At 41.2% G+C, this 27,407-nt stretch overlaps 3 protein-coding genes across 6 annotated transcripts in view; 1 reads left to right on the top strand and 2 right to left on the bottom strand.

Annotated features, from left to right (window-relative positions):
• Nucleotides 1-463: 463 nt before the first annotated feature.
• Nucleotides 464-10,685, top strand: reep6 (receptor accessory protein 6). 3 transcript variants are annotated; one of them, XM_047375264.1, is made up of 8 exons: nt 464-648; nt 2,645-2,738; nt 6,308-6,446; nt 7,061-7,229; nt 7,325-7,464; nt 8,243-8,265; nt 9,053-9,075; nt 10,071-10,685. In XM_047375264.1, exons 1-6 carry the CDS (start codon nt 516-518, stop codon nt 8,255-8,257), a joined length of 690 nt encoding a protein of 229 aa, XP_047231220.1. In that variant the 5' UTR covers nt 464-515; the 3' UTR covers nt 8,258-8,265; nt 9,053-9,075; nt 10,071-10,685. The 3 variants fall into 3 exon arrangements, with proteins under 3 accessions (XP_047231220.1, XP_047231221.1, XP_047231222.1); XM_047375266.1 differs by lacking the exon at nt 464-648 and adding an exon at nt 1,710-1,842; XM_047375265.1 differs by lacking the exons at nt 8,243-8,265; nt 9,053-9,075 and having other exon boundaries at nt 465-648.
• c9h19orf25 (chromosome 9 C19orf25 homolog) lies at nt 10,524-13,032 on the bottom strand. The gene is made up of 3 exons (XM_047375268.1): nt 12,874-13,032; nt 12,148-12,326; nt 10,524-11,058 (listed from the first exon to the last, which is right to left on the bottom strand). Exons 2-3 carry the CDS (start codon nt 12,287-12,289, stop codon nt 10,877-10,879), a joined length of 324 nt encoding a protein of 107 aa, XP_047231224.1. The 5' UTR covers nt 12,290-12,326; nt 12,874-13,032; the 3' UTR covers nt 10,524-10,876.
• A 2,567-nt stretch (nt 13,033-15,599) lies between these two features.
• The window catches only part of apc2 (APC regulator of WNT signaling pathway 2), a 38,447-nt gene continuing 26,639 nt past the window's right edge, over nt 15,600-27,407 (bottom strand). Inside the window, exons 9-14 of one of the 2 annotated variants that reach the window (XM_047374895.1) lie at nt 26,267-26,666; nt 25,573-25,677; nt 25,296-25,435; nt 24,591-24,785; nt 24,042-24,256; nt 15,600-23,904 (exon numbers count right to left, since the gene is read on the bottom strand). In XM_047374895.1, coding sequence (XP_047230851.1) covers nt 18,375-23,904; nt 24,042-24,256; nt 24,591-24,785; nt 25,296-25,435; nt 25,573-25,677; nt 26,267-26,666 — 6,585 coding nt within the window. In that variant the 3' untranslated portion in view covers nt 15,600-18,374. The remainder of the gene's footprint in view (nt 23,905-24,041; nt 24,257-24,590; nt 24,786-25,295; nt 25,436-25,572; nt 25,678-26,266; nt 26,667-27,407) is intronic. The other variant, XM_047374896.1, reaches the window with a different exon arrangement.

Genomic DNA, 27,407 nt, shown 5'->3' with positions numbered 1-27,407 from the left:
AAATATGCTTTACCATTTGTATTTTTGTTATTTATTTTAACTTCTGCTGACAAAATTAAACAAAGTAATAAGATGGTCTCAAGACCCCACGTGTTGATTTAAAACCATAGGTGAGGTCACAACCCCAACTTTGGAAACCACTACTTCAGGAAACACAAGGAAGACCTCCATTTGTAAATCAGAGGAATATATAGTGGTCTTTGTTATAAATAACTCCAACCTTTCACACTGGTACAGGAATCCAAAGTAATGCCCTAGACAGTAGGTTTCATCGACTCCTGCACAATCTAATCTGAAGTTGGAAATAATACCCAGCAGTTTTGTCACCAGTAAGGTATTAAAAAGGTCTAACTTTTGTATTTACTGGCTAATGCTCACGTGATCCACCTCCCTCCGTCATAGCTTTACCTCTTGATTAAAGCAGATTGTTTCTGACAGAGGATTATCTCTCAGCTTTTCGGTTGCCTCCACCACAGGTTTCTCCTCTGCTATTTCAGAGGATATCACCGAGGAACATGGGCCTGTTGAACATCTTCACTTCCATCAAGGACAGAGCCGAAAAGTTTCTCAATGAGAAGAATGTGGTCACAGATATTCTGGGGAAGGTGGAGGAGAAGACTGGAATCAAGAAGAAGTTCATCGCCATAGGTAAACTAGAAGCTGTTGGTTAATCTGCTTTGTTCAATTACAAAAATAACTTCTGGATATAGATAGGCACCAGCTCCCCCGCGACCCACTATGGAATAAGCGGTAGAAAATGACTGACTGACTGACTTCTGGATGATTCAATATTATGGTTAGATTCAGTTACACTTTACCTGAACACTATGAATGTGGAATAAGCATTTGTTGTTTGTACCTTTAATTAATGCTTAATTGTTCTTGTCCCCAACTAAACATGCTATCTATGCTACATGCTAACCAAGTATGGCAACTTTGCTGCTTGCTAACTAAGAATGCTAAACATGCTACATACTTAAGTACAATAACTGTACCACATGTAAACTATCTATGCTAAATATGTTACTATGCCATGTGCTAAATATGATGAATATACCATATGCTAACTAAATATTACAACTTTGCTGAATGATAATTAACCATGCTAAGATACATAAAGTGACATTACAAACTATATTTGACTGTTTTGTATTGTAGCATGGATTAAATTGGAATTTAAGCAATCATTTTTTTTTTTTCAAATGGTATGTTGGTGGATATGAACTGGAATGTTGAGGGTTTCAAAATGACATTTGTTGTTGATTGGTTCAAAGCTGAACAGATTGCTTTACCTACCCTACCCTAACCCTTTTTGGCACAATCCCAATCACCTCCACTATTTATTGTACATAAGTTACCTTTATTCTATTATTATGACTTGTACCCTACTTGTGTGAAGCTGCTGTAACAAGTGAATTTTTCCATTGTGAGATCAATACTCTATCTTATCTTAACAAACGAGGAACAGAAATATTTAAAAAATTGTCATCAAGTTTTGCAGAAGCCATAAAATAGCTGATAAATGTGAACCAGGTGTATTGAGGCATTTAAAGTGAAAACCTTTATGGCAGGACCATTACCAGAACAAGATTCAGGGAAACACAGACGTCAGAGTGCTCTCTGAGAGTCAGCTCTCTATGAAAATCCTGTGAGCGTTAAACAGCAGCGTACTGAGCCTGAAGTGGATCAATGACACAGTGAGCGGAACATGATGTCAGCATGTGGTGCCTGGCGGCTGCTGTCTCCCACTCTGAACAGTGGTGTTAAAGCAGATTATCCATAGAGACAGGCAGCAGAGCAGGACGGCCTCCATGACTGAACAGCAACGTAAGCTGATCAGAGGTAGGAAGGATTTCTCACTACTTATTGTCCATGAGTACGCTGCAAGTTGCTTTTTCTTTACTTTTATACAGCTTTGGTTTAGGGTTCGAACATCTGCAAAACCAAAGTTCTGTCTTCAAACAAAAAACAATAGGACCATTTACAGCTGTCTTTGCACGTTTAGCTTGTTGCCAGTAGTGCATTTCGCTATGAAGTCCCTAGACTTTCAAAGGTGTGGTGAATAAGCAACTGGTGTGGAGCACCTATAAGAAAGCATAAGAAGTAACATGGAGAAGCAGTTAATTACAGGGTCCTTAGAAGATGATGTGTGTGCGCTCAGCTTTAATCAGTGGACAATCCCCATGGATTTTATTATGTATCATCGTTTAAAGCATATCCAGAGAAGCTTCACTTGTAAAGCACCATTTGCTTAGCTGTATAAAAATATTGTTGGGGAACATTTTCAAGATATACTGTAGGTGGCATACTTTGGTATCCATGCCCACCCACTCACCGATCGATCCATCCATCCATCTCATCTTTACCCACTCATACGTGCAGGGGAGCTGGTGCCTATCTCCAGCTGTCATTGGGTGAGAGGCGGGGTACTCCATGAACAGGTCGCCACTCCATCACAGGACACATATACTTTATATGTTATGATTACTAAATCCTGTAGTTGTTTGACAAAAACGGTTTGAGAGCAAAATTATTGCACAGAAAGCATTAAAACCCAGGATATGGCTGGTTTTGAACTGAAGACAGCGATGGTTTTTAAACCCATGTCAGATGTAATGTGTTTCTTCTGTGCATCTTTGTTCAGGAGCTGTCTCACTGACTGGACTTTATCTGGTATATGGGTATGGTGCTTCGCTCCTCTGCAACCTGATTGGCTTCGTCTATCCAGCATATTATTCGTGAGTTTTCCTCCTTCCGTTTTTCTGTTGATGCTCTGACACAACATGCCAGTGTGAAGGCCTATTTATCTTAAAGTGGCAAGGTCTCATATTAGCCAGGTTACATCCAAGTGATGATTTTAGCAGATCATTTTTAACAGAAGAATGTTATATAATAGGATGAATGTGCACTATATTTAATCTGTGACATCTTTGATTGAGGTTCAGAGGAATTTATAAACTGCATTTGATTATACTGTAATTCCTACATTATTGCTAATTGTGTTTCTTTCATTACAAGGCTGGTATGTCCATTTTACTGTAAAGCTGTTTAGCATGTAAGCTCATAACTGGTAGAAACTAAATAAAACCAGCACCTTCTCTTGAACAAGGAACAATAAGTGTATTATATGAATGTAGGAGACTGTGTTTTCTCTATTGCCCTAAAATAATGAATGCCAAGGAAAAAACCCCGCAAGCTTCTGCATCAAACATCCATTCTTCTGGGCCTTTGGGATTTGGTAGCTTATAAGCTTAAAAAACTGTAGGAAAACCACTGCCTCACCTTCACACTACAATATCAATCTTTAGTTGTATGGGCACAAGGTGTGCTCTCATTGTTTCCCTCTGGAAAACCCTTCTACAACTGTAGAGGCAAGTGTCATGCTTCATCTTCCTTGAATATGTGACGATCGGTGATCGGTTTAGCTAACATAGCATAACAGGTTCATACATATGACTCCACATCCTCCTGAACTAAAGATGGCTTTGCCTTTTGTTTGAATATCTTTAAGGAATCTGCATGAAGATATCTCTAGATGTCTGAACAGGATTGAAAATGAAGATAAGTGGCAATTTCCTCATAATTTTGAAAGCAAACCTTGCTTGTTAAATGGAAAAGTTTCCCATTCAAAACACTGAAGAAGACATGCGGTTGAACCCTGATATGAAGAAAAGCCAACTGTCCTTTATTCATAAACCATTCTAAAAACAATAACATAAAACAAATAAATAAATAAAAAGCACACCAACATATGAAAGTATAAAAACAATATTTGTTGTCACACTGGGGGATAAAGACGAATGAAAAAAAGTGTTTTCAAAGATTTAAAAGCCTTGAAGGAGCAAAACGTTGCAGACTTGAGGTCTTGCAACATCAATAGATCACTCACCTCTTGACTTATTATATTTTTGGATTTCTAATAGCATCTGATCCACTTTTAAAAAGAAATCTTCTGTTCAAAATGTGGAAAAGAGATCTAACGAAGATGCGTATTAATATCTACACATCTCTACAGGGTGCTCGAGGGTTCATGAGAGTTTGCCCAACTGGTCCATATGTGATTTATGGACCTGGAGAAGGCATTTGACCGTGTCCCTTGTGGTACCCTTTGGGGGGCGCTCCAGGAGTATGAAGTCCATGGGCCTTTATTAGGGGCCATCCGCTGTCCCAGCGGAGCAGGAGTTTGGTCCGCATTGCTGGCACTAAGTCGGACCTGTTCCCGGTGTATGTTGGACTCCGGCAGGGCTGCCCTTTGTCATCAGTCCTGTTCATAATATTCATGGACAGGATTTCTAGACGCTGTCGAGGGCCGGAGGGGTCTGGTTTGGGGACCAGTGGATTTGCAGATGACGTGGTCCTGCTGGCCCCCTCTAGCCAAGACCTACAGCATGCGCTGGGGTGGTTCGTAGCCGAGTGTGAAGCGGCTGGGATGAAGATCAGCTCCTCCAAGTCCGAGGCCATGGTTCTCGACCGGGAAAGGGTGGCTTGTCCTCTTCAGGTTGGAGGGGAGTTCCTGCCTCAAGTGGAGGAGTTCAAGTATCTTGGGGTCTTGTTCACGAATGAGGGAAGAATGGAGCGGGAGATCGACAGACGGATCGGTGCGGCTGCCGCAGTAATGGGGGCGCTGTGCCGGTCCATTGTGGTGAAGAGAGAGCTGAGCCGAAAAGCGAACTCTCGATTTACCGGTCGGTCTATGTTCCTACCCTCACCTATGGCCATGAACTTTGGATCATGACCAAAAGAACAAAAACCGGGATATAAGCGGCTGAAATGAGCTTCCTCCACAGGGTGGCTGGGCACTCCTTTAGAGATAGGGAGTGCCCAGCCACTGCTCCTCCACATGGAGAGGAGTCACTCTACTATGTCTGCTGCCCCCACGACCCGGTCCCAGATAAAGCTGAAAATGACGAGTACAAGTACAAGAGTGAGTAAAATAAAAATCCGTCTTTTTTTTGTTTTGCAAAATAGAAAAGATAATTTGCTTTCAAAAGACGTCAACATGAAGACATTAATTGATGTCTAATCAAGCTTAACATTTATCATCTGTGTTTTGGCTGATTCCGTACAAGAAATATGGGATGGACAAAATAAATTCTAACTTTGCACCCATTTTTCAGGCTAAATAAGCCCAATGACTGGTTGGTCTGAAATAGCCATAAAAGATTTCCCTTGGCATTCAGAGTTTAGGGAGATCGTATGCATTCAAACATGTTTTCTAATGAAGGTTTTTATTTGTGCAACAAATGTATTGAGATCAAAACTGGCAGAAGATTATAGAAACAGTTTTCAATCAGCAATTTCCCACTGCTCAGACATTTTATGCTGTATTTGGAGATGAGGGCTGGTGATGAACTTTCACCTTTAGGGTTCCTGTTTTAGGTGATCTAGAAAAATGCAAGAGAGGATGTAGGATGCAAAGGTGTAGCTTTACTGGATTTCTGAGTTTATTTTAATTTTAATAACCACCTTGTGTCCTCAGCTGGGTTTTCCAGCATCAAACAATAACAGGTTCTTACCGTCTCTAAGAAATCTCAGATGTAATAACTGAATGTTTGTAGCCAAAAATACATTTGATCAGAAAGAACCTGCTGGTATGTGAGTGAACTGATAAATAAAATCTTTTTTTTTTTTTTAACACAACCAGAAATACATTTTGTAACAATTATAATAGGAAAAATACTCACACATATAATCAAACCTTCATATTCTGTTCAAAAAGGAGCAGGAAGAAGAAGCATTTGAGTAATACAGTATATATATTACACATTTCCATCTAGAATATCTAAATACTTTTTCACATTATAAATATTTCTAGCCATAATTACAATTATCCAGTCTGCACTGTTCACACCTATACAATAATTTATTATTACAGTCTGTAGCATCTAAACCTATATCTATAGACATTCTCCTGTAAGATATCCATAATTCCTCATTGAAAATGCACCAAAACAACCAAACGATATCCCATCATTTTTTCATTGTACGTAATCCTTTACATATATCACGCATCCAATCATATTTATTGTCCAGTACAGCTAACAGTACGTTACCCAGATCCCCACTGTGCACCTAAAACTCTGTTACATGCATGCACTTTGGAAATATATTTTTTAACATGAGTTTTTAATTAATTTTCATTCACACAGCATCAGGAAGCAGTTTTCACAATCACAGAAACATATGTTGAACCTTGTCTACTAACGTTTCCACCAGCTGTTTCCTTCAGTCCCGTCTGAGTTGGGCTTTAAGTAAATGTCTTATTCAGTAGCGGCCCCCTTTTAAAACATGTTCTGGTTTTCTGCAGAATTAAAGCGATTGAAAGTCCCTGCAAAGAAGACGACACAAAATGGTTGACGTACTGGGTGGTGTACGGTGTCTTCAGCCTGGGCGAGTTCTTCTCTGATATTTTCCTCTACTGGTTCCCATTTTACTACGCCTTTAAGGTGAGAACGCATCCAGGGAGCAATGACAGGGGCCCAACTTCTATTCCTCTGTCTGCTGAGTGGTCAGATTGGAAAGAAGATGTCATAAACCAACACTTTCATCGTGTGTCATGCAAATACAGCTCCTAAGTTTGTGTGGCCGCCAACCGCAGTTCAACACTGGTACAAATTTGTCCCTCCAGCAAACGAAGCTGATGCAAATTGAAACTTTTTTAGATTTTCAGTGACTAATTTATATCTTCTTAAATGGAAAATGTATTTTTTTTTAATCAGCCACGTTTTGTTGCTTTCGTTTTAATATCATAGTATCATATCACATCCAGCGACTCTACTTAAAAACAGACTTGGGCAGACTTGTTCCTTCAACTAAATACAGCAAAGGTTCTCCTTTTTGCTGCTGCAAAAAAAACTAAAAACATTTTCCAGACCAATAAAATAGAAAACATTCGACCTAAAAGGTTAAAAAACTGTACACCTTTTCTTTCATTAAGGCAAACCTCTGAGATTTTTTTCTGAACTAGAATAAGTACTTTTTTCTGGGAACTGGAAGTGGATGTAAAGTCCTAGAAACGGAGGACAATAATTCAGGATATATTCCTTATGTTTGCTTCCAGTGTTTGTTCTTGTTGTGGTGCATGGCTCCGATGTCGTGGAATGGCTCCCAGATCATTTACAACAAAGTGGTTCGGCCCCTCTTCCTCCGCCATGAGGCCACGGTGGACAACATGGTCAGTGACCTCAGCGGGAAGGCCATGAACGTCGCTGAGAACCTCACCAGAGAAGGTAGGACAGCCCAACACAAGTAGGACCAGTAGAAATCCATTCACTCCTATTTGTGGAAGTTAACACTTCTTCTTCATCATCATCTTCTTCCTCAGTCCTATCTACTCTGGTGAAGAATAAAACTCTGGTGACACCAATGCCACCTGTTGCCCAGGCTAAGAGTTTACCAAGTTCATCTGGACAAACATCAAATGCTAGAGTTGCTCCATGTGAGCCGAGCGCAGAAGAACGAAGAGTAAGTAGAACCCGTTTCCTCATGTTCTTCCTCAGCTTGTTTGGTCCTCACAGAACTGGGAGGAGTTTACTGCAGCTTTGAATGATAGATGCAGTTTTGCTAGCATGGAATACACACAGAAAAACTGCTTCGGTACCGGCCTGTTGGGAGCTGATGTTTGTGGTTTGGGTTTCTGAATTTTATTCCTACCAGAGTTACACGGACAGTACATCGGCAGAAAGCATGCTGGGTTAGGTACCGACTGTAGAACCTGTCCTGGCTCACAGAACAAGAGCTTTTAAGATTCCATGTTTTACTTCTTCATTGAAACGTTTATATTTTTTCCAGCCATGATGGTTATAATATTTTTGTGCATTGTTTTAGAAATATTTTAGATTTTAATGAATTTGTTGAAATGCATTATGAAATGCTTTCATTTCAAAGATATTTGTTCTTAATCTAAAATTGTATTGGGACATGCTTTTACTTTTTCCATTTTATTAATGATTTTGGGTCCTTTAAGGTTCTAAAATATTTTATTTGCCTTTGTAATGTTCTAGAGTATTTTTCTTCCTTTTTAAACTTTATTTTCTAGCCACTAAAGTCAAGTTGTAAATCACCTTTTGAGGATAAGCTGCTGTTGCTGGGGCAGTTATAGAAAACCTGCATAAATCATGAAACTTTCAGTCCTCCGTACAGAGAATTATTAATATTTTTACGTTAATTAACTTTTGATAAACATGTAAGAAACTTTTTTGCATAAATCTTGTAATCCCATGGTTTTTGTCACCTTTCCCAGCCTTTTCTTGGGTGACCAGGGTGGTAAGCGATCTGGTTTTAGCTTGAACAGATTAGTAAACGTAAAGAACATGTGGTGTGGTCAGAAAGAACTGGTTTAATGTTGGAACGACAGAGTGGGGTTCGTCTTTAGTGATGCAGAGATGAACCTCCTCCTGAATACATGTTTCTCTTCTGTAGACCAGAACTCCAACGACACCTGACGGGTCCTCTTACTGTTTAATGCCAGAACCGCTCCTGCATTTTATTTGGGCTTTAAATCTTTTCCAACTGTTAGCAGAAAGCTTAAAAGGCATAACATGTCTATTTTAGACATAGATTAGTCAGGTGGAGTTACATTTAACAATGTTTTGTTAAACCAGAGCCATTTTTCACATGAACACAAGTTTCTTTTGTGAGAAAGGTCCAAACATTAGCAGCAATAGTTTGGAGAACAAAGCAGAACCACATGTGACCTCTGCAGCACACTAGAAACTAACATTCAGGCTCACCAGCAAACCAGTATGCTCCCCCACGTAACATTATCAGTTACCATTAATGCTCCCAAAACCTGTTGTACATCATTTCAGTCTTCCAGGTTTCTCAGAAGGACGTTTGCAGGTAAAAGAAACAAAATAATCCTGCTCTTCATGTGGAAAACGGCTCTGGTAGCTTTAAATGGGCTTTGCTATCTGCTGAGAGGAACCTTATAGAGCCAGAATCTCAGAAGCTGAGCATAGTGTGTGAGTGTAAAGGCTTCTGTTTCTTCTCACTTAAATGGTTCTTATTTTACATTTTTGCTTATGTGTTTTGTTGTTTGCCTGCACTTCAGAAAGAACTTGGTGTAGATTGATGGTAAGTCATTAATCAAAGTTGCATTGCTTTCCAATAAACTGAAAATCAGGTCTGCATGATGGTTTCACGGATAACATTATAGAAAGTCGCAGGTTCAAGGGTCAGTGTGGAGTCAATCATGGTAAACAAATTTTAGGGTTTTATTTATCAGAACATAATAAAAATGATTCTAGGTTCTTGAATTATATATATATGCAAGATAAAGTGTGCAAAAACAATACATTTGGTATTTTAAAAATCCATTATTGAATATTGGACCAAGATAACATTAGTTATTTTGGTCCAATATTTAATACATATTTAAAACAGTTTGCAAAAGATTATTTTTATGTCCTGAGGAAGAAAAAGCTCAAACCAACCTTGTCCTGTGTGAAGAATACAGGCAGGCTTGGAAAGCTTTCTCTCTCTTAAACGAAATCCTTTTTCTAACTGAATTGCTGATTCACTCTAGTCGTTGCCTGATGTAAAAATGTGTTTGTCCAAAACATTTATGTGTGACAAAAAACAAAAATGTGGGAAATCTGTAAGGGAAAAATCATTTTCATAGCACTGTTTTTACCTGATTAGTTTCCGCTGCTACTTTCCCTCTTAAATCCTATTTGAAGCAACAAAGTGAGAATTAGCAGTTTCTGCATTATGGCTTTTTGGCTGAATGAGCATCCTAATTATGGTGTTCCATGACCTAAAACAAAGATTTGGCTGCCAACCAGCAGGTGGCAGTGCCATCCACATTAACAGGGTATCGAGTCAATTTTAACCCAAAGAAAAAAGATGGGTCATTAAAACATTTTAAAATCTGAGTTTCATGCCAGTCAAAGAGAAAAACCTTTATAAGGTAACAGTATGTTAGAAAGCTGCAACACGCTGGTCCCGTCTGTTTTTCTTGATCCATTTGATCCCCAAATAGTTGCATTTAAACACTATTGTTGACATTTAGAGCAACATTTGTAGAAATCCACAAAATTAATAAAGAATTTCTTGTTTGTGTTTTGCAGTCAGTCAGATAGCAGCAGAGGAAGAGGAGGAGGTTCTGTGAGGAAAAGGAGAGAGAGATGTTTTTGCCCTTCATCTTGAAACATCCAAACAGAAAGTGCTCCTTATGTTCCAGAGACTCGAGGCCATATTTCTGTAGAACAGGAAGTCTCGTTTAACAGTCTTGTGTTCGATCTGAATTTATGTTTGGAGCTAATTTGTTTGTTCTTTAGATGTAAAACTCCTGAAACTTGATCCATGTGAACCCAGTCTGGTCCACAAGCTGCAAGTCAGAACTTCAGGACATGGAATACAAAATCAAATCCTATGACTTGTGGTTCCTGTTCATTCACAAAAAGTTCAGTTCAGTTTAGATGAACCGAATCCACAAAAAACAAACCAGTTCACGCTCATTTCTTGTTTTTCACATAAATAAAAGTAAAGCAGTAAAGATCAGGATGAAAAATCCTACAACCTTATTTTCATCATCAGTTTTATTTTTGTTTTCATATATTTATTTTATGTACACTGCTTTATGCTTGAACTTTATTTAATATTCATTTAAAAAATAAAAAGAATAGAGTTCTGCACATACATGAAAATCCAATATTGAAATAAATGAATATTCTTTCTCAATATATTTTGTCATTTTTATTTGTTTTGCACTTCATGACCATTCACATGTCTTAGATGTGAGGTCAAAGGTCAGCCAACATTGTTTGTCCCACTGCATCTGACTCAAAGGCCCCTGCACAGCTCTGTCAGGGTTTCCATGGGAAGAGTTCAGTGAAAGTGTCCCGAGAGAAGAACCAGAGTCTCAAATGTTGAGTCAGCAAACTTGACCCATGACCTCCTCCACCGTTGTATACAGCTTTTCCCCCGCCGCCTGCAGTTCTTCCCTCCGTTTCTGCAAATGACCCTGAGCCTCCTTCTGTTGATCGTTCAGCTCCAAATACCGACGACACTGCTGGAAACGCAGCTCCGCCTCGCTGTATGCAGGCCGGGACGAGTCTTAACACAGAAGGTGCAAATATATATATATATCAGCAGGTTGGTCAGAAAATGGTGGAACCAAACAAACATCTCAGGAATTTATAGGGATCTTCTACCTATTAATAAGGTGCATGCTGTAACCCAACTGTCTCTGTAGTTAAGAAAAAAGGCTGATGCTGAAACAAATGAATCTGAAATGATGTAAGCGTTGTTTTGATGTGTGAATAAAAAAAAAACTTTCATCTGTGTCCCTGAATGTTTTCAAAGTAGAGATGCAGCAATAAATCAGCCAGGGGTCTGAATCAGTAAATTTCCTCTCTGACTGGTGATTGGCAGATCAAATAAAAGAATAAAAATTATAATACTAACAACAACAACAATAATAGTAACTTTTTGATGGTTTGGTTCATTAAATACATCAAAACTAAAAACTCCCACTATTACCGATCGATCGGCCGGTCGATTCATCAGCCCCGATTTCCTTACTTTTTGGTTGATTGGCCGATTCTTAATGTGAAACTGATCTTATCCACCAAACTTATCTACTTGTCTAATCTGTGGTGCAAGTTCTGTTTCTTTTTAAAATGTGAAAAATGAAAGACTAAATGAAATGCAAAGCTCTAAACTTTTCATTTGAATTTAAGAGCATTGCCTCATGTGCAGTTAAAACAAGGTTGTATAGTTTCACAGGTATTGTTCAATGTTTTTCAATAAAAATAAGTTTGGAACATTGAAAGTGTATTATGACCTTGTAACACCTGACAGCGTCAGTTCTAAATTAAAATCAGTAGCGGCCAAAATCAAAATTGGCAGGTCAGGCTTTTTTTAAGATCGGTGTTCAGCCAGAAAACTGATCAGTGCACCGCTTTTATAATGCCTTCATTTTCTGACCCAAAACAACTACATCCCTCAAAGGCCTGTGTGACATTCTTCTCTTTTATTCACTATATTCCTAAAGAAAAAAGACCAGATTAGGAAGGTCTGACCTCAAAGGAAACCAGAAATCAGTATCAGACAGGAACAGCATGATGTCTCTATAGTAGTAGCACAGCTAGAAGTGTAAAAGATGAATAAATAGTTTGTTTAATGTCTTCTGTGTGGACTCGCCTTGTTCAGTTTTCTCCAGGATGCTGAAAACCAGATCATCAGGAGCAGCTTTTTTGATGTCCTCCAGGATCTGATCCACAGTGGGTAGCTCAGGTCGGCTGGGCAGAACCACCCGTTTCTTATTTTTAGAGCCAATATTCATTTTCACAAGCAGTGGTCCACCATCTCCATCTGAAACACTGAATAAATAAAGAACTTAAAAACAGAACAACAGTGCCTCCAGCTTTCGTGCAGTTAACCTGATTACCAAAGCGATGCATTTTTGCCTGCATACATTTCGTTCTGCAGAATAAAGGAGTCGGAATAATTTGACACTTTCTAAAACCGAGGTACCGAAAATGTGAAATCGTTATTCACACCTGGTTTAACCAAGACTATAGATATTTCTTTTTTCTTTTTTTTCTTTTTTATGTTGTTGCAAGATTCCGTAAAACAAAATCTATCCAGGTATATTATAGTTGTCAAGTTACCAGCTAATCCATTTTCCAGTCGCCCCCGCAGCAACACAGAGGAAAACAAAGCTAATAGACCAGCCTAGTAGTAAAATTATAAGCCGAATTTTTGAACGAAGACGTAAAGTAAACCGTAAGATATTGTTGAATGTAGTAATTAACGTAACGTTAGGTAACAACAGATTATAGTTTGGTTCTGCAAATAATTAAATGAAGTTCTGCTTTATGTTTTAAACCACCACAGCAAACCGCAGCCTTATTTTTCAGAGCTTACCCAGGTGTATGGGTCTTTTGAAAGCTTTCCGATACGTTTTGGGTCTGGCTCAGCCCGCCAGCAGCGTATTTTTCCTACTTTATACAGAAAAACGAGCCGAGTCTGAAGAACACAAGCTAGCAATCACGACACCGGAAGCCACGCGTAACCAGCCGTGCGTCATGGCGTCACATGCCACGTCAGTAGTACAATGATGACGCTCAACAAAAGAAATCAAATTGCATAAATGATCACTTTGCATCAATACCTTTACTATTTTAATTCCGATTCATTCGGTCAAAATGAAAGTGTTGCACGCATTAGGCATAACATAATGACCATTGACAGGTGACGTAAATATCCCTGATTATCTTTTATCTCAGCAGGAATACATTTATCCTCAAAGTTGAGGTGTGAGAAGCAGGGCCCATATTGTGATGGCTGGATGAGGGCATGTTCAATAATGCAATTCGTGTAGGGTGTTCCTGGACTTTAGTGGTCGATATCTATTGAAATGGTACAAAGAGTGAACAGTAGTAAGCCCGCAACAAGGTGACAGTCATGATGCACATCACCTCAAATTGTTAAATAAAGTAATGTGGGTTCTAATGGAAAGTTGTTAAAATACATGCAGACCGGACAATGTGCCTATGCAGGCCCCAGTCTACTTTTGAAAGCACCAGCAATGGGCAAGTAAGCATCAGAAATGTGTGAAGTCATGGAGTGTGAAATGTCATGGAAGAAGTTACCTGGTTATCACTCCATGCAGAAAGAGCCCAGGGAGGGATTTCAACCTGGGATCTTCTTGCTGCAAGGCAGCAGCAGTAACCACTGCAAATCTTGCAGCCCAGTTTTATGATTTAATGTAATGGAAATCATCAAACATGGAAATAATTAGTTCATTACTGTGGCTATCCCTACATTACATACACCCTATACATATGAGAGCCATGCTGGATTTTTAGCGTCAGACAGGTGAGGAACCCGTGACTTTCAAAGTCACGATTCCAACTACATGGGGGAATCAGGTAAACGTGAAACTTCTCAGTCCTGATGTCATGTCCTAATGATTCTTCTTCATCACAAAACCCACATTTTCATCCCTGGAAGGATGTTGGGTCATTAGTCTTTCTTCTTCAAGATTGAGTCTAGAAAAACCTACATGAACATTGGCAGAACATTGGCATTAACTTTAATTATTGTAATCACCAACATATTAGTGTTTTTTCTGTTTTGTTTACCTAACTTGTAAATATAAAACTGCAGTAACCCAGGTGTTAACCTTGCATTTATTACATCTATTTGAAACAAAGACAACGCAGCAGTTTAAGGAATCCCATTACTTTTTATTGTAATGAAGAAATTTATAATGACAAGCTTCTGTTTTTTTGCATGTTTAACACAGCACTGTGATGCTTCTGAGACCTTGTTCACGTACTGACTGAGAAATGTTGATGCAGTTCAGCTACAAACTGGTCTCGGGCCAGGTGTGAACAAGACCACCAGCAGCGTTGGTGAAGAAAAAATCAGGACCCAAACAGAGCCGTTCTGGTCCTAAGGAGATGTTCAGTTGTTTCTCCACATTTAATACAATCCAACCTGACTTGCTTTGTCAGAAACTCCAGAAGGCTCAGGTGGAGGCCTCAACAATCTCCTGGATTAAAGACTACCTGACAAACAGACCACAGTTTATGAGACTGAAGGGTTGTGAGTCTAACCAGGTAGTCAGCAGCACAGGAGCACCACAGGGAACTGTACTCTCACCATTCCTTTTCACTCTGTACACCTCAGACTTCCAGTACAAGACAGACTCCTGTCATCTGCAGAAATACTCGGATGATTCTGCAGTCGTGGGGTGGATCAGAGATGGACAAGAACCTGAGTACAGGATGGTGGTGGACCGCTTTGTGGCATGGTGTGGAAACAATCATCTCATGTTGAACGTGACTAAAACAAAGGAGATGATTGTAGATTTTAAGAGAAACAGGAATAAGTCAAACACTATTTCTATCATGGGAGAAGAAGTGGAGGTGGTGGAGGAGTATAAATACCTCGGTGTTCACCTGGACAACAGACTAGAGTGGAGATGCAACTGTGAAGACATCTACAAGAAGGGACAGAGCAGACTGTACTTCTTGAGGAAGCTTAGGTCCTTTGGTGTTTGCAGCAAGATGCTGCATATCTTCTATAAGTCTGTTGTGGAAAGTCTGATCTCTTCTACCATCATCTCCTGGGGAAGCAGCATCAGAACCAGGGACTTAAAAAAGCTAAACAAGCTGATAAAAAAGGCTGGTTCTGTTCTGGGGACTCCTCTGGAACCTCTGGAGATCATTGTGGAAAGACGGATTCTTCATAAAATGAAGAACATTATGGAGAACTCTGAGCATCCTCTTCATCAGACTGTCCTACAGCAACAGAGTGTCTTCAGTCAGAGGCTTCTTCAGATCTGCTGTAAGACGGAGCGCTACAGGAGATCCTTCCTGCCCACAGCCATCAGCATCTACAACGGCTCTTTGAAGAAACCTACATAATATGAGCTATAACAACATTTAATTTCCCTTTGGGATTAATAAAGTATTTTTGAATTGAATTGAATTGAATTGAGTGTGGCGGGCGGAGGTTATCTGACCTTTTTAAATAATGCTACAGAAGTACAATAGGGTGGTTTTGGTATAACAGCCCCTTAACGTGGATTAACTTGATTCTTCCATTGACCTCTTCAAGCACGAGGAAAAGTACAACTACAGTGAATTTTCATTGTCTTTATAATCACCACCTATCGCTACTTTTACAGCAACACATTTAAGCAGATATTAACATGTACAGAGTTGCAGAGAAGAACTCTAATGAAGACCACCAAAAGACCTGTAGTATCAGGAACAAAGTTGGACCATAAAGCAGTCAGCAGAGGTAATATATCGTAATTGTAACTTAAGAGTAGTGTCCTAACAGTGAAAGATTGTGTAGGTTTCAGCCTCAGAATATGGTAGCCTATTGTGATGCTTGTCGTTACCTGATAGCTGCAACCTGTCTTGAGTCACACATTCAGTTATGCCATTAAAGTAAATTAACATCAACTGTATTATGCGAACGACTAGCCTGTATAATTGTATTCCAGTGACTCATTAGTTTAAACATTCTGGTCATTAGCAACTTCATGGGAATACAAACCCTATTCATGATAACGTTGAGCCAAGGGAGTGTGTAGTCCAGTGAACAAGTGTGCTATTTATTAGCATTACCATGGTAATTGAAAGCATATTCATGCCAATGTCAAGGATATTGAATGTGTAATACACAAACACGCAAGTTATTTCCCTGCATACATTCACAGCCGAAGGAGTGTGTGGTCCAATAAGTCATTAGCCTAAATATGCTAGTTATTAGCATTTCAACGCTAACTAAAAGCCTATTTATGCTATTTATTAGCATAGCTATGCTAACCAAAAGCCTTTTCATGCCCATGTCTAGCCTATGGAATGTGTAATACAGTGGAATTTTAGCCAAATTATGCTAGTAATTAACATTACAATGTTAACCACTATGGCTGTGATGCTTACAAATAAACCAGAACCATATTAGTTTATTGGCTGGCACTTTCATGAGTGATGGAAACAGAGTCCTAGTTGCAGACCTTTTGTTTTGCCTGAGTTTCATGAAAATGAATACACAAGCTTCTCCTTAGCTTCACTGCAGAATGAGAAGGAGAACAGGCACAAGGGAAGAGCTCAGTAGAATGAACATTAAGTGATTATTTGACTTTATTGACTTTATTGCCTTATGTGAATTTCTAGAATGCAGTGGTCGAAGGGGGCGTAGTCATTTTAAGAAGCCTGCGACTAAAAAGACTAAATGTCTGACAACATATCCAGCCTTAGATGTCTCTGCTTACTGCTCATCAGTCTTAACTTTGTACCTTCTCCCGTGGGTAAAGCCAAACCACCACTGATATATTCTTGACATACTCAATAGCAAACAGTACCTGAAAATATCAGCAAAATCAAATATCCCAATGCATTCACAGATGCCTGTGGCTATGTTGTTCATCAATGTACAGTTTGCATTTTTACATGTTTTTGCGTCACAAAAATACAGATGACATTAGACTTGGAAAATATTTCCCTTCTGAATTACATAATGGCATTATTCAGTACCTGCGATGTCTACAGGTGTATGTACACAGTAAGTATACAATGAGCATGCTGTCAGCAGTTAACACTCAGCAGGTTTTAGTATATGTGTTATGTACAATACTGATTCAGAAACAGAATTGTAGAATGCAACAGAAACAGACACTACATTTTTGTATTTTGTGGTAAAATAAACATGGTGCAGTTTCTGACATTGGAAACATTTGTGGTAAGGGCTTACTTTAAAGTAAAATGATCATCCACTCAGTCTAAGTGAAGCAGAAATCAGGACCTGTTTGAGCTACTCTGCATCATACTATTGAAATCAGAACTCCGCAAAATTCAGGGTTAATTATTGATCTCGGCAGCAATGTGACCTTAATATGACTGGTAAATACAGATATTGTGCAATCAAGAGAAGATCAATGTATGCCAATACTGTGGAAATCAATTATTTGTATTTATGAGGTGAGATTTATCCACAGCACCTACTCTAATATATTATGGCTGAAGGTGTTTTCAAAACAGTTTTTGTTATACTTAAAAACAGAAGTTGGCCTAGTTTTTACATCAACTTTGAACTTGTCGCAATGCTTTATGCCTTGGTCTTTCATGTATCATGTCTATGGCTATGTTAAGTTGCCTACATACATCCAAAGTTGTTTCAACAAATTCATAAGAAAAGAATAAAATTGTAATGTCCACCTGTGTACAGCTTGAGTACAAATAGACATTTGTAACAGCAGTGATGTATTCATTTGGAGAAATGTCTCATCACAAATGACCTCTATACGTCTACTGGTGCTGGAGCATCTTAGGTGTCAAGTGGTCAAAAGCTTTGATTTCCAATGCGTTAAAAAATACTTTACAAATTCTTGTGTGTGTGTGTGTCTCGTTGGTGAGAATTTGCATTTGTCTTTAGTCCAGCACAGTTTGAACCTTCTCAGCCAACTGAGCAGGCATTGAAAACTTTGCATAACATTGTTCAAATTGATTGTTTCCAAGAGACAGTTTGTGATTTATGTGCTGGAAAAAGTTCGTTGTCTTTTAAGCTTCGACTACAGTTCTATCAGGCAATGATTAATCTACAAATACAAAAAAAAGTATAAAAAAAATGCAATTTCCTGGAAAGATGTGTTCTGAAGGGCATCACTAAATATTTTTCGTGGTCCATTTGGGCCAGTCTGTCTCCATGCATACATCCAACTTCGTAGGAACGGTAAATGGAAGCTATGATCGGTTGTTCAGAGAAACAAACTTAGAATTAAATGTATGGGGCAGGATAAAGGGTAAATTTCTGAGGTATAGGACCAGCACACTTGTTCCATTTTAGTGCTGAGCTCCGGTCTCCAGCCATTCATGCTGATTAGTAATATACCAAATACCCTACAACTACATTTTCTCCTCAGCTTTTTCAGTCATTATAGCCATCTGGCTTTGCGGGTCTTGCAGGCAGCAGGCCATGGGACTGGGGATGTAATTAAATGGAGTGACTCTGGCAGCCTTGCTCGGGGATCCCTGACGGAAAGTGACAACTCCACCAACATGGCTGTCTGATGTACCAGTAGTGCTGAAGCTCTTCAATGAACCATCTGAATCTGCATCCTGATGGTTACTGCCAGAGGCAGCACTGAATTTCCTAAGTAGAGCCAGTCTCGCCTCTTCCTCAGAGATCACTGGTGCTGTTTCAGCTGTCAGAGAAGTGCTTGAGTTAGTCTTGTCATTGGATAAATCTTCTGTCTGGACTGTTGCGTCAGTTGTCTTACGAGATGCAAGCACTATTGTTGGCAGTTTTCCTGGAAGCGCGGGTGGCTTTGGCTTCTCCCCGTCAGGGGAAGGCACCAGAGGTAATGCATTGGCTGGCAGAGTGCTTTTCAAGATCTGAGGTACATCTTCATCCCTGATTCTCCGCCAAGTAACTCCAATATTCCGTCGCGATGTGGATCTCTGCCCTTTCTTCTTTGTGTCATCCTCGCTTTTTGCTCTTCCACTTGAATCAGATGATGACGAGCGCAGCGAAGAACGGCTGGTAACCCGACTGAGTAAATTTATGCTTGGCGATGAAGCATGACGCTTAAAGATGTCTTGGTCCTGTTGGTGCCTGACTCCAGAGATTCTGCTGGCCGCACTTCGCTGGGCTACCCTGCAGGGACTTTCAGAACTAGTTCTTCGTGCTGGCCGTCTTGCAGCAAGATCTCTTTCGCTGGATGTTGCTCTTGACAAAGTTGTAGTCTGCTTTTGAAGGCCAGGACTTGGCCTTTGGGCTTGCTGAACTTTTCCAGGATCTTTTACCTGCACTCTTTTTGGGGCTTGCACTGCAACCTTTAGCTCCTGACAACGTGATGAGCACAGGAACACAGCCGAAGTTCCAGGAGCTGCCCTTCGAGGGGATCTGTTTTGTGATCCTGGTGTATTGTGAGGAGAGCCATCTCGTCTAAATGCTGTCCTTGATTCCTTAATAAAAGTCAGCTGTCTCAGAAATCCATTTCGATCGGATTCACCACTGCTTGAATGAACAGACGTCATCCTAACCATGTCATATCGATTGGCTGGTGACAGTCTTTTGCCGTTAATCTGATTACTTCGTTTAGGTGAGGTTTGGTTAGTTACCAGTGGTGATAGAGGCCGGGGCTGCCGGGCTGAGTTCTGCATAAAAGGTATGCGGACGGGTGACTTCTGAGTTTTAGGTGGGGGAGATTTCTCATTTTTATTAACAACAGGAGAACGTCCTTTTCTTTCAGGGGGGCTACTGGCAGGAGAGCTACTACTTGATGAGCAAGTATTTTTCTGGACTGAATTACTTGTCTGAGTTGGGGATGTTATTTTCCTCTGTGACTGCTTGGATGGTGTGGAGCTCTGTGATGATCCAGAGGATGAGCTTTTTGGTATCCTTGGAGGTGGAGTAGAGCTCCTCTTTGGAAGAGACAGTTCTGTGTCTTGGGGCTGGCCTAGTCTGTGAAGGCTCTTTGACCTGTGTTGAGCAAGGTTTGGGTTCTTTGGAGCATCTGTCTTGCTTGGCATTTTTCTTTGAGGAGGTCTTTGTGATGGAGCCGTCACTTGCTGTGGTGTGTAGGTCACTGTCCTGCCTCTAAACACAACTGGTAAGTTGGGAATTGGCTTTCGTTGTGCAAAATCTAGAGGTTTATTTGCCTTTTTCTCTTTCGCAAACTTCTTTTCTTTAGGTGTAAAGCTGGATGCAGACATAAAAGACAGAACTGACTCTGTCTCTTCAGATGATGGCTCATGAGATTTTGAGGCTTGCAGCCCAGTGACAACACAGTTAGCACCTTCCTGTATGGCTCTCCACTCAACACTGTTGAGGTCAGAATCATTATCCCATCCTGTATCATCACTGTCCATTTCTTCATTCATGTCCCACCTGTCAGAGTCCTTTTGTTTATGACTATTTTCTGTTTTCTTCTTCCTAGCAGTAATTTTCCGTCTCTGCTTGGGCATAGCAGAGGTTATGCATTTTTGCAGAAGGTCATCCTCTGAGTCCATGCTGACAGAGCTCGGTGAGCTTTGTTCTTCATACTGACAGTGCATGGTAACACCCTTTGTTTGTTGTGCCATATTGAGGGTTTTATTGTGTCTGTTTTTAAACCACATTTGCTGGGCTTTTGATTTATGTTCATCAAATTCAGCATCACTGAGTGAACTGACTGAGGAGCTGAGTGAGTAACATGCCAGGGACTCGTCCCGTAAAAGATTTTGTTTTAATCTCTGAAATCCTCTGGGCTTTCCCTGGGAATTATCTATCCGGCCTATATTTGTCATGCTTCGGGACAGAGTGCTTCTATTTGCTTCCTTCATCTGTTTTCTGCTTGCTCGTTTGATTACGTCTTCATTGTTGTCACCATAGAAATCGTTACTGTCCTCTGAAGAATGCGTCATTTGTCGAAACATTTTGTTTTCTTTTTGTGTTTTAGAGTTGATGTTACCTTCTGTGTTTTGTTTTATAACTGGCAGGTCCAATTTCCTGTAGGAGCCTTGACCTTGCTGCCTAGTCTGTTGATTAGGAGATCGATCCCGATTTTTTAGGCTAGCCACTCGGTCAGCTACCTCTTTGCTCTGCATCAGCAGCTTCTGAGTGGGAATCACATGTTTGGCGGTTCGGCTCATTTGTATCTCAGGTGGGTAGTGTGTCCCGTGTGGTTTGTGGAAGTGTGAAAATATCCTCAAGTCTTCAATCCTCTTTGCATCATTGTCCATCAGATCCTGTTTGCTTAGGCCTTTAGCTGTGCAGTCTTTAGCCCCCCTGTTCTTTAGGGGATACTGAAGAGTTTCATCACTTAAAGATGTTGTGCTAGAGAAGTTAACAGGTGTACCCTCTGCAGAGTCTGTAAAGGAAGAATCGTCCAACCTCAAGTCTTTTTGTTGGTATATATTTCTCCTTCTAGAACAAATTTGGGTTTTACCATTTGGAAGCACGTTAAATTGGAGTTGCATTGGTTTTCGGATCTGGGACTTGAGTAGGTTGGAGGGAATTGTAGTCACCAGGGAAGATCTTACTTTCCTAAACTTTGAAGGCATTGCTGAGTTGATGCATTCCTTCAGGATTTCTATGTCTTCCTCTGAGTTGCCCTCGCTGTATCGTTCCCCGTTGTCGAACCCTTCTTCATCCTCATCTGGGTATGGGAGAGTCTCGTCATTTTGGAGTAGCGGGGTTAATTTCAACTCCACGTCTTTCTGGATGTAGTGCTCGTGAAGAGGCAAAGCACTCAAGCTGGAAGCACAAGAGAAGTTTTCTGTGGGTTTTTCAACTGTAAAATAGATCATGGTTTCCAGATCGGGAAGGTTGAACCTCTCCTTGGAATCTGTGATCTCTATGAACTTCCGCAGGCTGTTTTCCCACTGTCCTGGCATCCCTGTGATCTGTGTCTCTGGTACATTGGACTCAACACAGCATGGAGTTTTACTCCGACTAGGAGGCATAGTTTGGCCTGGGCTGTCTGGAAGATCACTGGGACTTATTGTTCCATCAATCATCTCACTACATGGATCACTTTGGATTGAACTGGCAATGGAGGGAGACTCAAAACTGCCCAGTGAGCTTACAGAGCTACAGCGGCTTAGAACTAGAGGTGTATCATGGATATAGTTCTCAGAGGAACTGGATGGAGATCTGTCTTCATTTATAGCAGGTGAAGCTCCCCTAAGGAAAACCTTTTCCTTTTTGGGAGTACGAGAGATCTCAATGGGATTTTTCTCTTTGCTGGGCAGGGTTTTTGAGTCTGTCATCAGCAACTGGCTGTCGCTCAGATCCTCTAAAGTTTCATCTTCTTGCATTTTCTTCACTTCTTCGCCATCATCCACCTCAATTATCTCCAAAGATGAGTCACTCTCCAGCTCATTCTCACTTTGTCCGTCCAGCCCACCGTCACCAGAAGAGAGTGAGGACAGTGAGCTGCAGCGAGAGAAGCAGATTGGAGTGTTTTCCACTGAATATTTCTGGACAGTTTCCATTGTCCCAACTGTTGGACTTCTGGTGGAATTCATTGGAGAAAATTTTGTAATACTTCCACCAGTCATTGCAGTGGGCACCCATGCTTGCCTCCTCATCGCCTGAGCAGCCTGAACATTGATGGCTGTCTTTGCAACCCCAAATTTTGCCACACTCTGAATGAGTGGGACCTGTTGATAACTAGGAGAAAGTTTAATCGATGTCATGCTTACATCAGAAGATACTTTAGTGGACGCACTGACAGGTGTTTGTACTGGTGGTTCTTGGTTCTTTTCGATGTCTGTGTTGCTGAGCTCCACGAGGTCCATAACTTTATTATCCATTGAATCTCTTTCTGGAATATCCAGCTGGTTAGTCTGATTCAGAACAGCAGATCCTACATTGAGATGTTCCTGATGGGCCACTTTGAGGTCAAGTTGGTTGGGTCGTTGTTGTTGGATTGGTAGAGCCTTTGGAGCAGGTCGAACTTGGTCTTTGCTGCCACAGTATCCATCACTGGTGCTGCCACTGTTCAGGCTATCTGTTGACACACTTGTGTGGGTGGTTTTGAGTCGTAAAAGGGCGTGTGCTCTGTTGAGGCGTCCTCTGTAGGCTAAGCTGCTCACATCAGACAGACGGCAAGGGGAACATGAATTTGCTCGGGCTTCGTTAAGCTCATTCTGTCCATAAGGCCAGTCTGCCAGGTGGTCCTCAGAGCTGAGGCTAAAACTGTCCTCAGAGGATGTGTGCATGGTGATATCGTCCACTAGTCTGTCGATTTTTGCAACTGTGTTGGTAATCTTCTTTGCGAGCTTCTCTGCTGCAGCAGAGACCACATCATCAGGAGGAGCATGTTTCTTCTCCACCATCTGAGGCAAGTCTGTATCTCTCTCAGGCTCATTATCCCTCCTAGGGGTCTGATTTTGCACAAAGTTAGAGTTGGTAAGATACATGGGCAGCATAGAGAAGCTACCAGTATCCAAGCTGCTGGAGTTATTGGGGGCTTCGTCATCATCAAAGCAACCAGAATCAGAGGCATAATCCTTTGCCAGACTCTCAATGTGCCTAAGAGGTTTGTTGAGGCTCAGATGCTTGGAGCTCTGTTTCTCAAGTGTATCAAAGGTCTCAGCTAGGTGTTTGGCATTCAGCTCAGCTTCAAAAGCTTTCTGTTTCCTCATATAGAGGGAGGGCACACAGGAGCCAGGGGAGAGCACTGCAGTATCCTTGTATTTCAAAGGTCGATTTGTGAGGAGGTTCCTTAAAGCTGCAGCACTGCCCATGGCAATCATCTTGTGTTTCGAGTGGATGAGGTTGCGCAGCATGCTAACTGCCCCTAGGTCCCATAGCAGCTCCTGGTCTTTGGGACTCCTGGCTGAAAGGTTCCAGAGAGTCCCGCAGGCATTGCTCACTATGGTCAAGCTGTGAGAGCGCAGGTGCTGCAGTAGAGTCTGGAGACAGTTGTGGTCCCGCAAGATTTGTCTGCGCAAAAAGAAACAGCCAGACTTATGTCAGCTATTATTTTTACAGATACTAAAGTAAAGCATGGTAGAAACACTTTTTTCTAGAACAGTGAATAAAAATACCCTAAAATTGAGAAGAAATGTGTTTTAACCCACCTGTAGTCCTCTCGGGTGGCAATCAGACTCGACACGTTTCGAAGTATCCCACCTCCGCTTTCAATGATGGCGAGCGAGTTAGTCTGACAGCGGTAGGTCAGCGTGCTGACCAGGAAACCCAAAGATCCGTCCACCGAACAGATCGCCACTTTGTTGTCAATGTTGTGGGCTGAGAGGTTCCACAGAGCACTCAGAACACTCTTTAAAGTTGACTCCTGTTGAATGAGCAAAAGAAAAAAGTATATTGTTCTCGACACAAGAACTGCAGGAAACGTCAAAAAAGGTTAAACCTTTAACTCCTTTGTCTACAGATTAGGTTTGCATGTCAATAACTAAACTTCACCAACAAAAACAGCAAAATAAAGTGATGTTGCTGTGATGTGGCAGTGCTTTAACCCCTTTCAATAAACGCAAAGTGATAAAAGAAATAAGAAAAAACTAGGTTACAACTCTGAGCCAGGATGCTGGTCACAGGATTTAAATTCTGCAGCTCTTTTTGGTATTTCTGAACCTGCTCCTTTCCCATTTGGGTCGTTTAGTTTTCTGTACCTTGGTTGCCTGCAGGGCACAGGTCATGAGTGCAGACACACAGCTGATGTCTCTCAGAACTCTCTTGGTGCTGATGTCGGCCCTCCAGGAGAGGTTCCTCATGATGCTGGAGACCACCTGATGAAGCTCCTCGCTGTCTGAGGACAGCTGGGCAACCAGAGCCTGGAGACAGCTCTTCCTCGAACACAGGGTGGCCTGCAGGAGGAGGGTGCCAGCGTGAGTGACAGACAAGCTAACGCTTCTGATACATTAAATACTGCTATCCCATTAAAAATAACAAGGTTCCTACACATTACATGCTGAAATTCTTTACTTTTCTGGCTCAAATTAGCAGTCCCACATTTAATTAGTTCACCATGAATTTACTTATTTATTTTATTGAGTTCAGGCTTTATTTAGGAAGCCTGTAAAAACCAAAGACTAAAAGGGTGGACTGATGGATGCAGACAGGGTATAAAGTCTGGAAATACAAATTTTACTTTATACTCTTATTTTCTTTTACCATAGGTATCCTGACCTGGAACTACAGTCAGATTCCATACTTTTCCAGCCTGCATAGGAACTCCACAGTGAGGTGCTAAAACCTTTCTTCTCAGGACTGTTTTCTTATGGATAAAACAAAGAACTGCAGGCCTTGTTAGACTGGGATTTAAGGGATCCCAGCCCCGCCTGCCTGTCTTCACCACCGCCACTGTTTGACCGTACCTTATTGACGACGTCGCCGAAGGTGAGGTTGGTCACAGCCATCCCAGCATAGCGGCGCAGAGCCATGTTGATGGGGTCACTCTGCATGCCATACATATCCTGTTCAAGGTGGATGAGATCTGCCACCACCTGCAGACAACCTGAAAAACAACAACACACTCTGAACTAAAAACTCACAACTACAGCTTAACACTAGCTACTTGTTGCTAGTATATGTCCTCCATTTTGTCCCAGATGCAAAGAATTATAGAATGACTAGCATAAGGCAAACACAAACCTAATTCATTCATAGCGCGTCTGTATTCCTCTTCGAAGGACATCTTCATGATGGCACACATTGCCTGACAGATCTGAGGGTCCACAAGTTCAGGAATATCTGCACCTCAGTGACAAAGTAAACAGAGGTAAGCTTAAATCAAGGCAAAGGTTTTTGTATCAAATACTTAAAAGGAGAATCTGGGAGTCATATAATCCGGTTTGTTGGTGCTGGGCAGCAATTTAATCTGTCTTTTTTTAATCCTGAATGTAATTTGATCAAATTTTAGGACTGGTCAGAACATTTTATATGAAGATGTAAAACATTTGCAGCCTTGGCCCAGCCATTCTGGAAGCAGGTCCCTGTGCCTACGTGGGGTTTCTTCTGTGCAAGTTATGCTAATCAGGGACTTTCAATTAGCTGTGAGTGTGTGTGCACAGTTGTGTGTCTCCATGCAGCCCTGCAGTGGAGTGGTGATCTGTCCAGGGTTGGTACCGCTGGAGATTGGTATGAACATTACATCCCCAGCCCCACGGTTATAATTGCTAACAATTACCAAATGCAGAACCTGTGCTGAAACATTAATAAAGATTTAATTGGTTAATAGTTAGTTAATGAGCATTAGGGTAATTGTTTTTCTATTAAGTCATATGGGTCTAAATGGAGCCACAGAATTCCAGTAACATGTGGTTCTTGTGAGTATTTCTAAGCTCACCAGAGGTTTTGGTCCCTCCGGGTGATGGCGTCACTGCATGATTCTCAAGCCAGTCCCAGCCACTGTCGCAGTAGGTCCGGATCTGCTCCAGCAGGTGCAGGACCCGCATCTCCCGGTGGGCCTGACCTTCATCCTGCTGCGAGAAGATGATGTTGTGGAGGGCAGCGCTCGCTCTGGATTTGGTGTCTCGGCTGCAGCCAGTTGAGGTGCCACCACCTGTCGTCTCCCCCGGAACGCCACCAGGAACTTCGTGCAAGATCTGAACAAGCAAGGGGACACAGCCAGATTTTCTCATGGCGATGCAGCTATCCTGAGAGCTGGACAGGGCCAGAAGAGTCCGGGACATCTCATCCTTGTCCCTGTTCGCCAGCATGGAGAGCAGCCAGAAGACCATCTCCACCTGAGGGGGATCATAAACAAAATTAAAACTGGAGATGCACCGATAAATGGGCTGGTGACCGTAAGCAGATGGTTTACAGCTTGATCGGTCCAGACTAGTGACAAGCCAATCAGAAATTAAAAAATAAGAATGTTTTTAGTTCAGAAGCAACTGTGGCAGGGGCTATCAGGTGGTAATGAAATAAATTTCATTCAGGCTGTGAGAGAGCGAGAGAGAGCAAACCTTCAGCAGAGAAAGGAAGGCTGAAAGCAGTGAAACCTTTTGTTTAACAGCATTTAACCTCCATCTGTTATTCTAGGTCAGGGTTCTCCAACTCCAGCCCTCAGAAGCAACTGTCTCCAACTTTTAGATGCATCCCTGTTCAAAACACACGTGAACAATATGGATGACTAATTACTAGTCCCCTGCAGAACTTGATGGCATGAGGAGTAATCCAGCCATCTGAGTCAGGTTTGTTGGAGCAGAGATGAAACTAAAGGTTGCAGGACAGAGTTTGTGACCAAGAAATACACACAGATTCATGTTTTAGTAATGCTAGTCAAATTAACTGTGCTTTATCACATATATAAGACATTAAAGCCAGTTTAAATTCCAACTTCGTAATCACTTAACTCAGTCAACCCTTAAAATTCACTCAAAACTATATCATATCAGGTGTTCTGGAATGGCTGCTCATCAGAAAAGGTCTAAACATCCTTTCTATTAATCAATAAGGCCATTAAAATGTTTCATTTTGAAGAG

The sequence above is a fragment of the Girardinichthys multiradiatus genome, chromosome 9 (genome assembly GCF_021462225.1).
Source record: "Girardinichthys multiradiatus isolate DD_20200921_A chromosome 9, DD_fGirMul_XY1, whole genome shotgun sequence".
Classification (NCBI taxonomy): Eukaryota; Metazoa; Chordata; class Actinopteri; order Cyprinodontiformes; family Goodeidae; genus Girardinichthys; species Girardinichthys multiradiatus.
This window is presented reverse-complemented; position numbering and strand designations above follow the sequence as displayed.

Excerpts from the sequence above, each read along its gene's own strand:
- c9h19orf25 (XM_047375268.1), bottom strand. The coding sequence starts at position 12,289 with ATGAATATTGGCTCTAAAAATAAGAAACGGGTGGTTCTGCCCAGCCGA. Across the intron at positions 11,059-12,147 it reads CCTGGAGAAAACTGAACAAG|ACTCGTCCCGGCCTGCATAC; the intron begins GCGAGTCCACAC and ends TTCTGTGTTAAG.
- reep6 (XM_047375264.1), top strand. The coding sequence starts at position 516 with ATGGGCCTGTTGAACATCTTCACTTCCATCAAGGACAGAGCCGAAAAG. Across the intron at positions 649-2,644 it reads GAAGAAGTTCATCGCCATAG|GAGCTGTCTCACTGACTGGA; the intron begins GTAAACTAGAAG and ends ATCTTTGTTCAG. Across the intron at positions 6,447-7,060 it reads CATTTTACTACGCCTTTAAG|TGTTTGTTCTTGTTGTGGTG; the intron begins GTGAGAACGCAT and ends GTTTGCTTCCAG.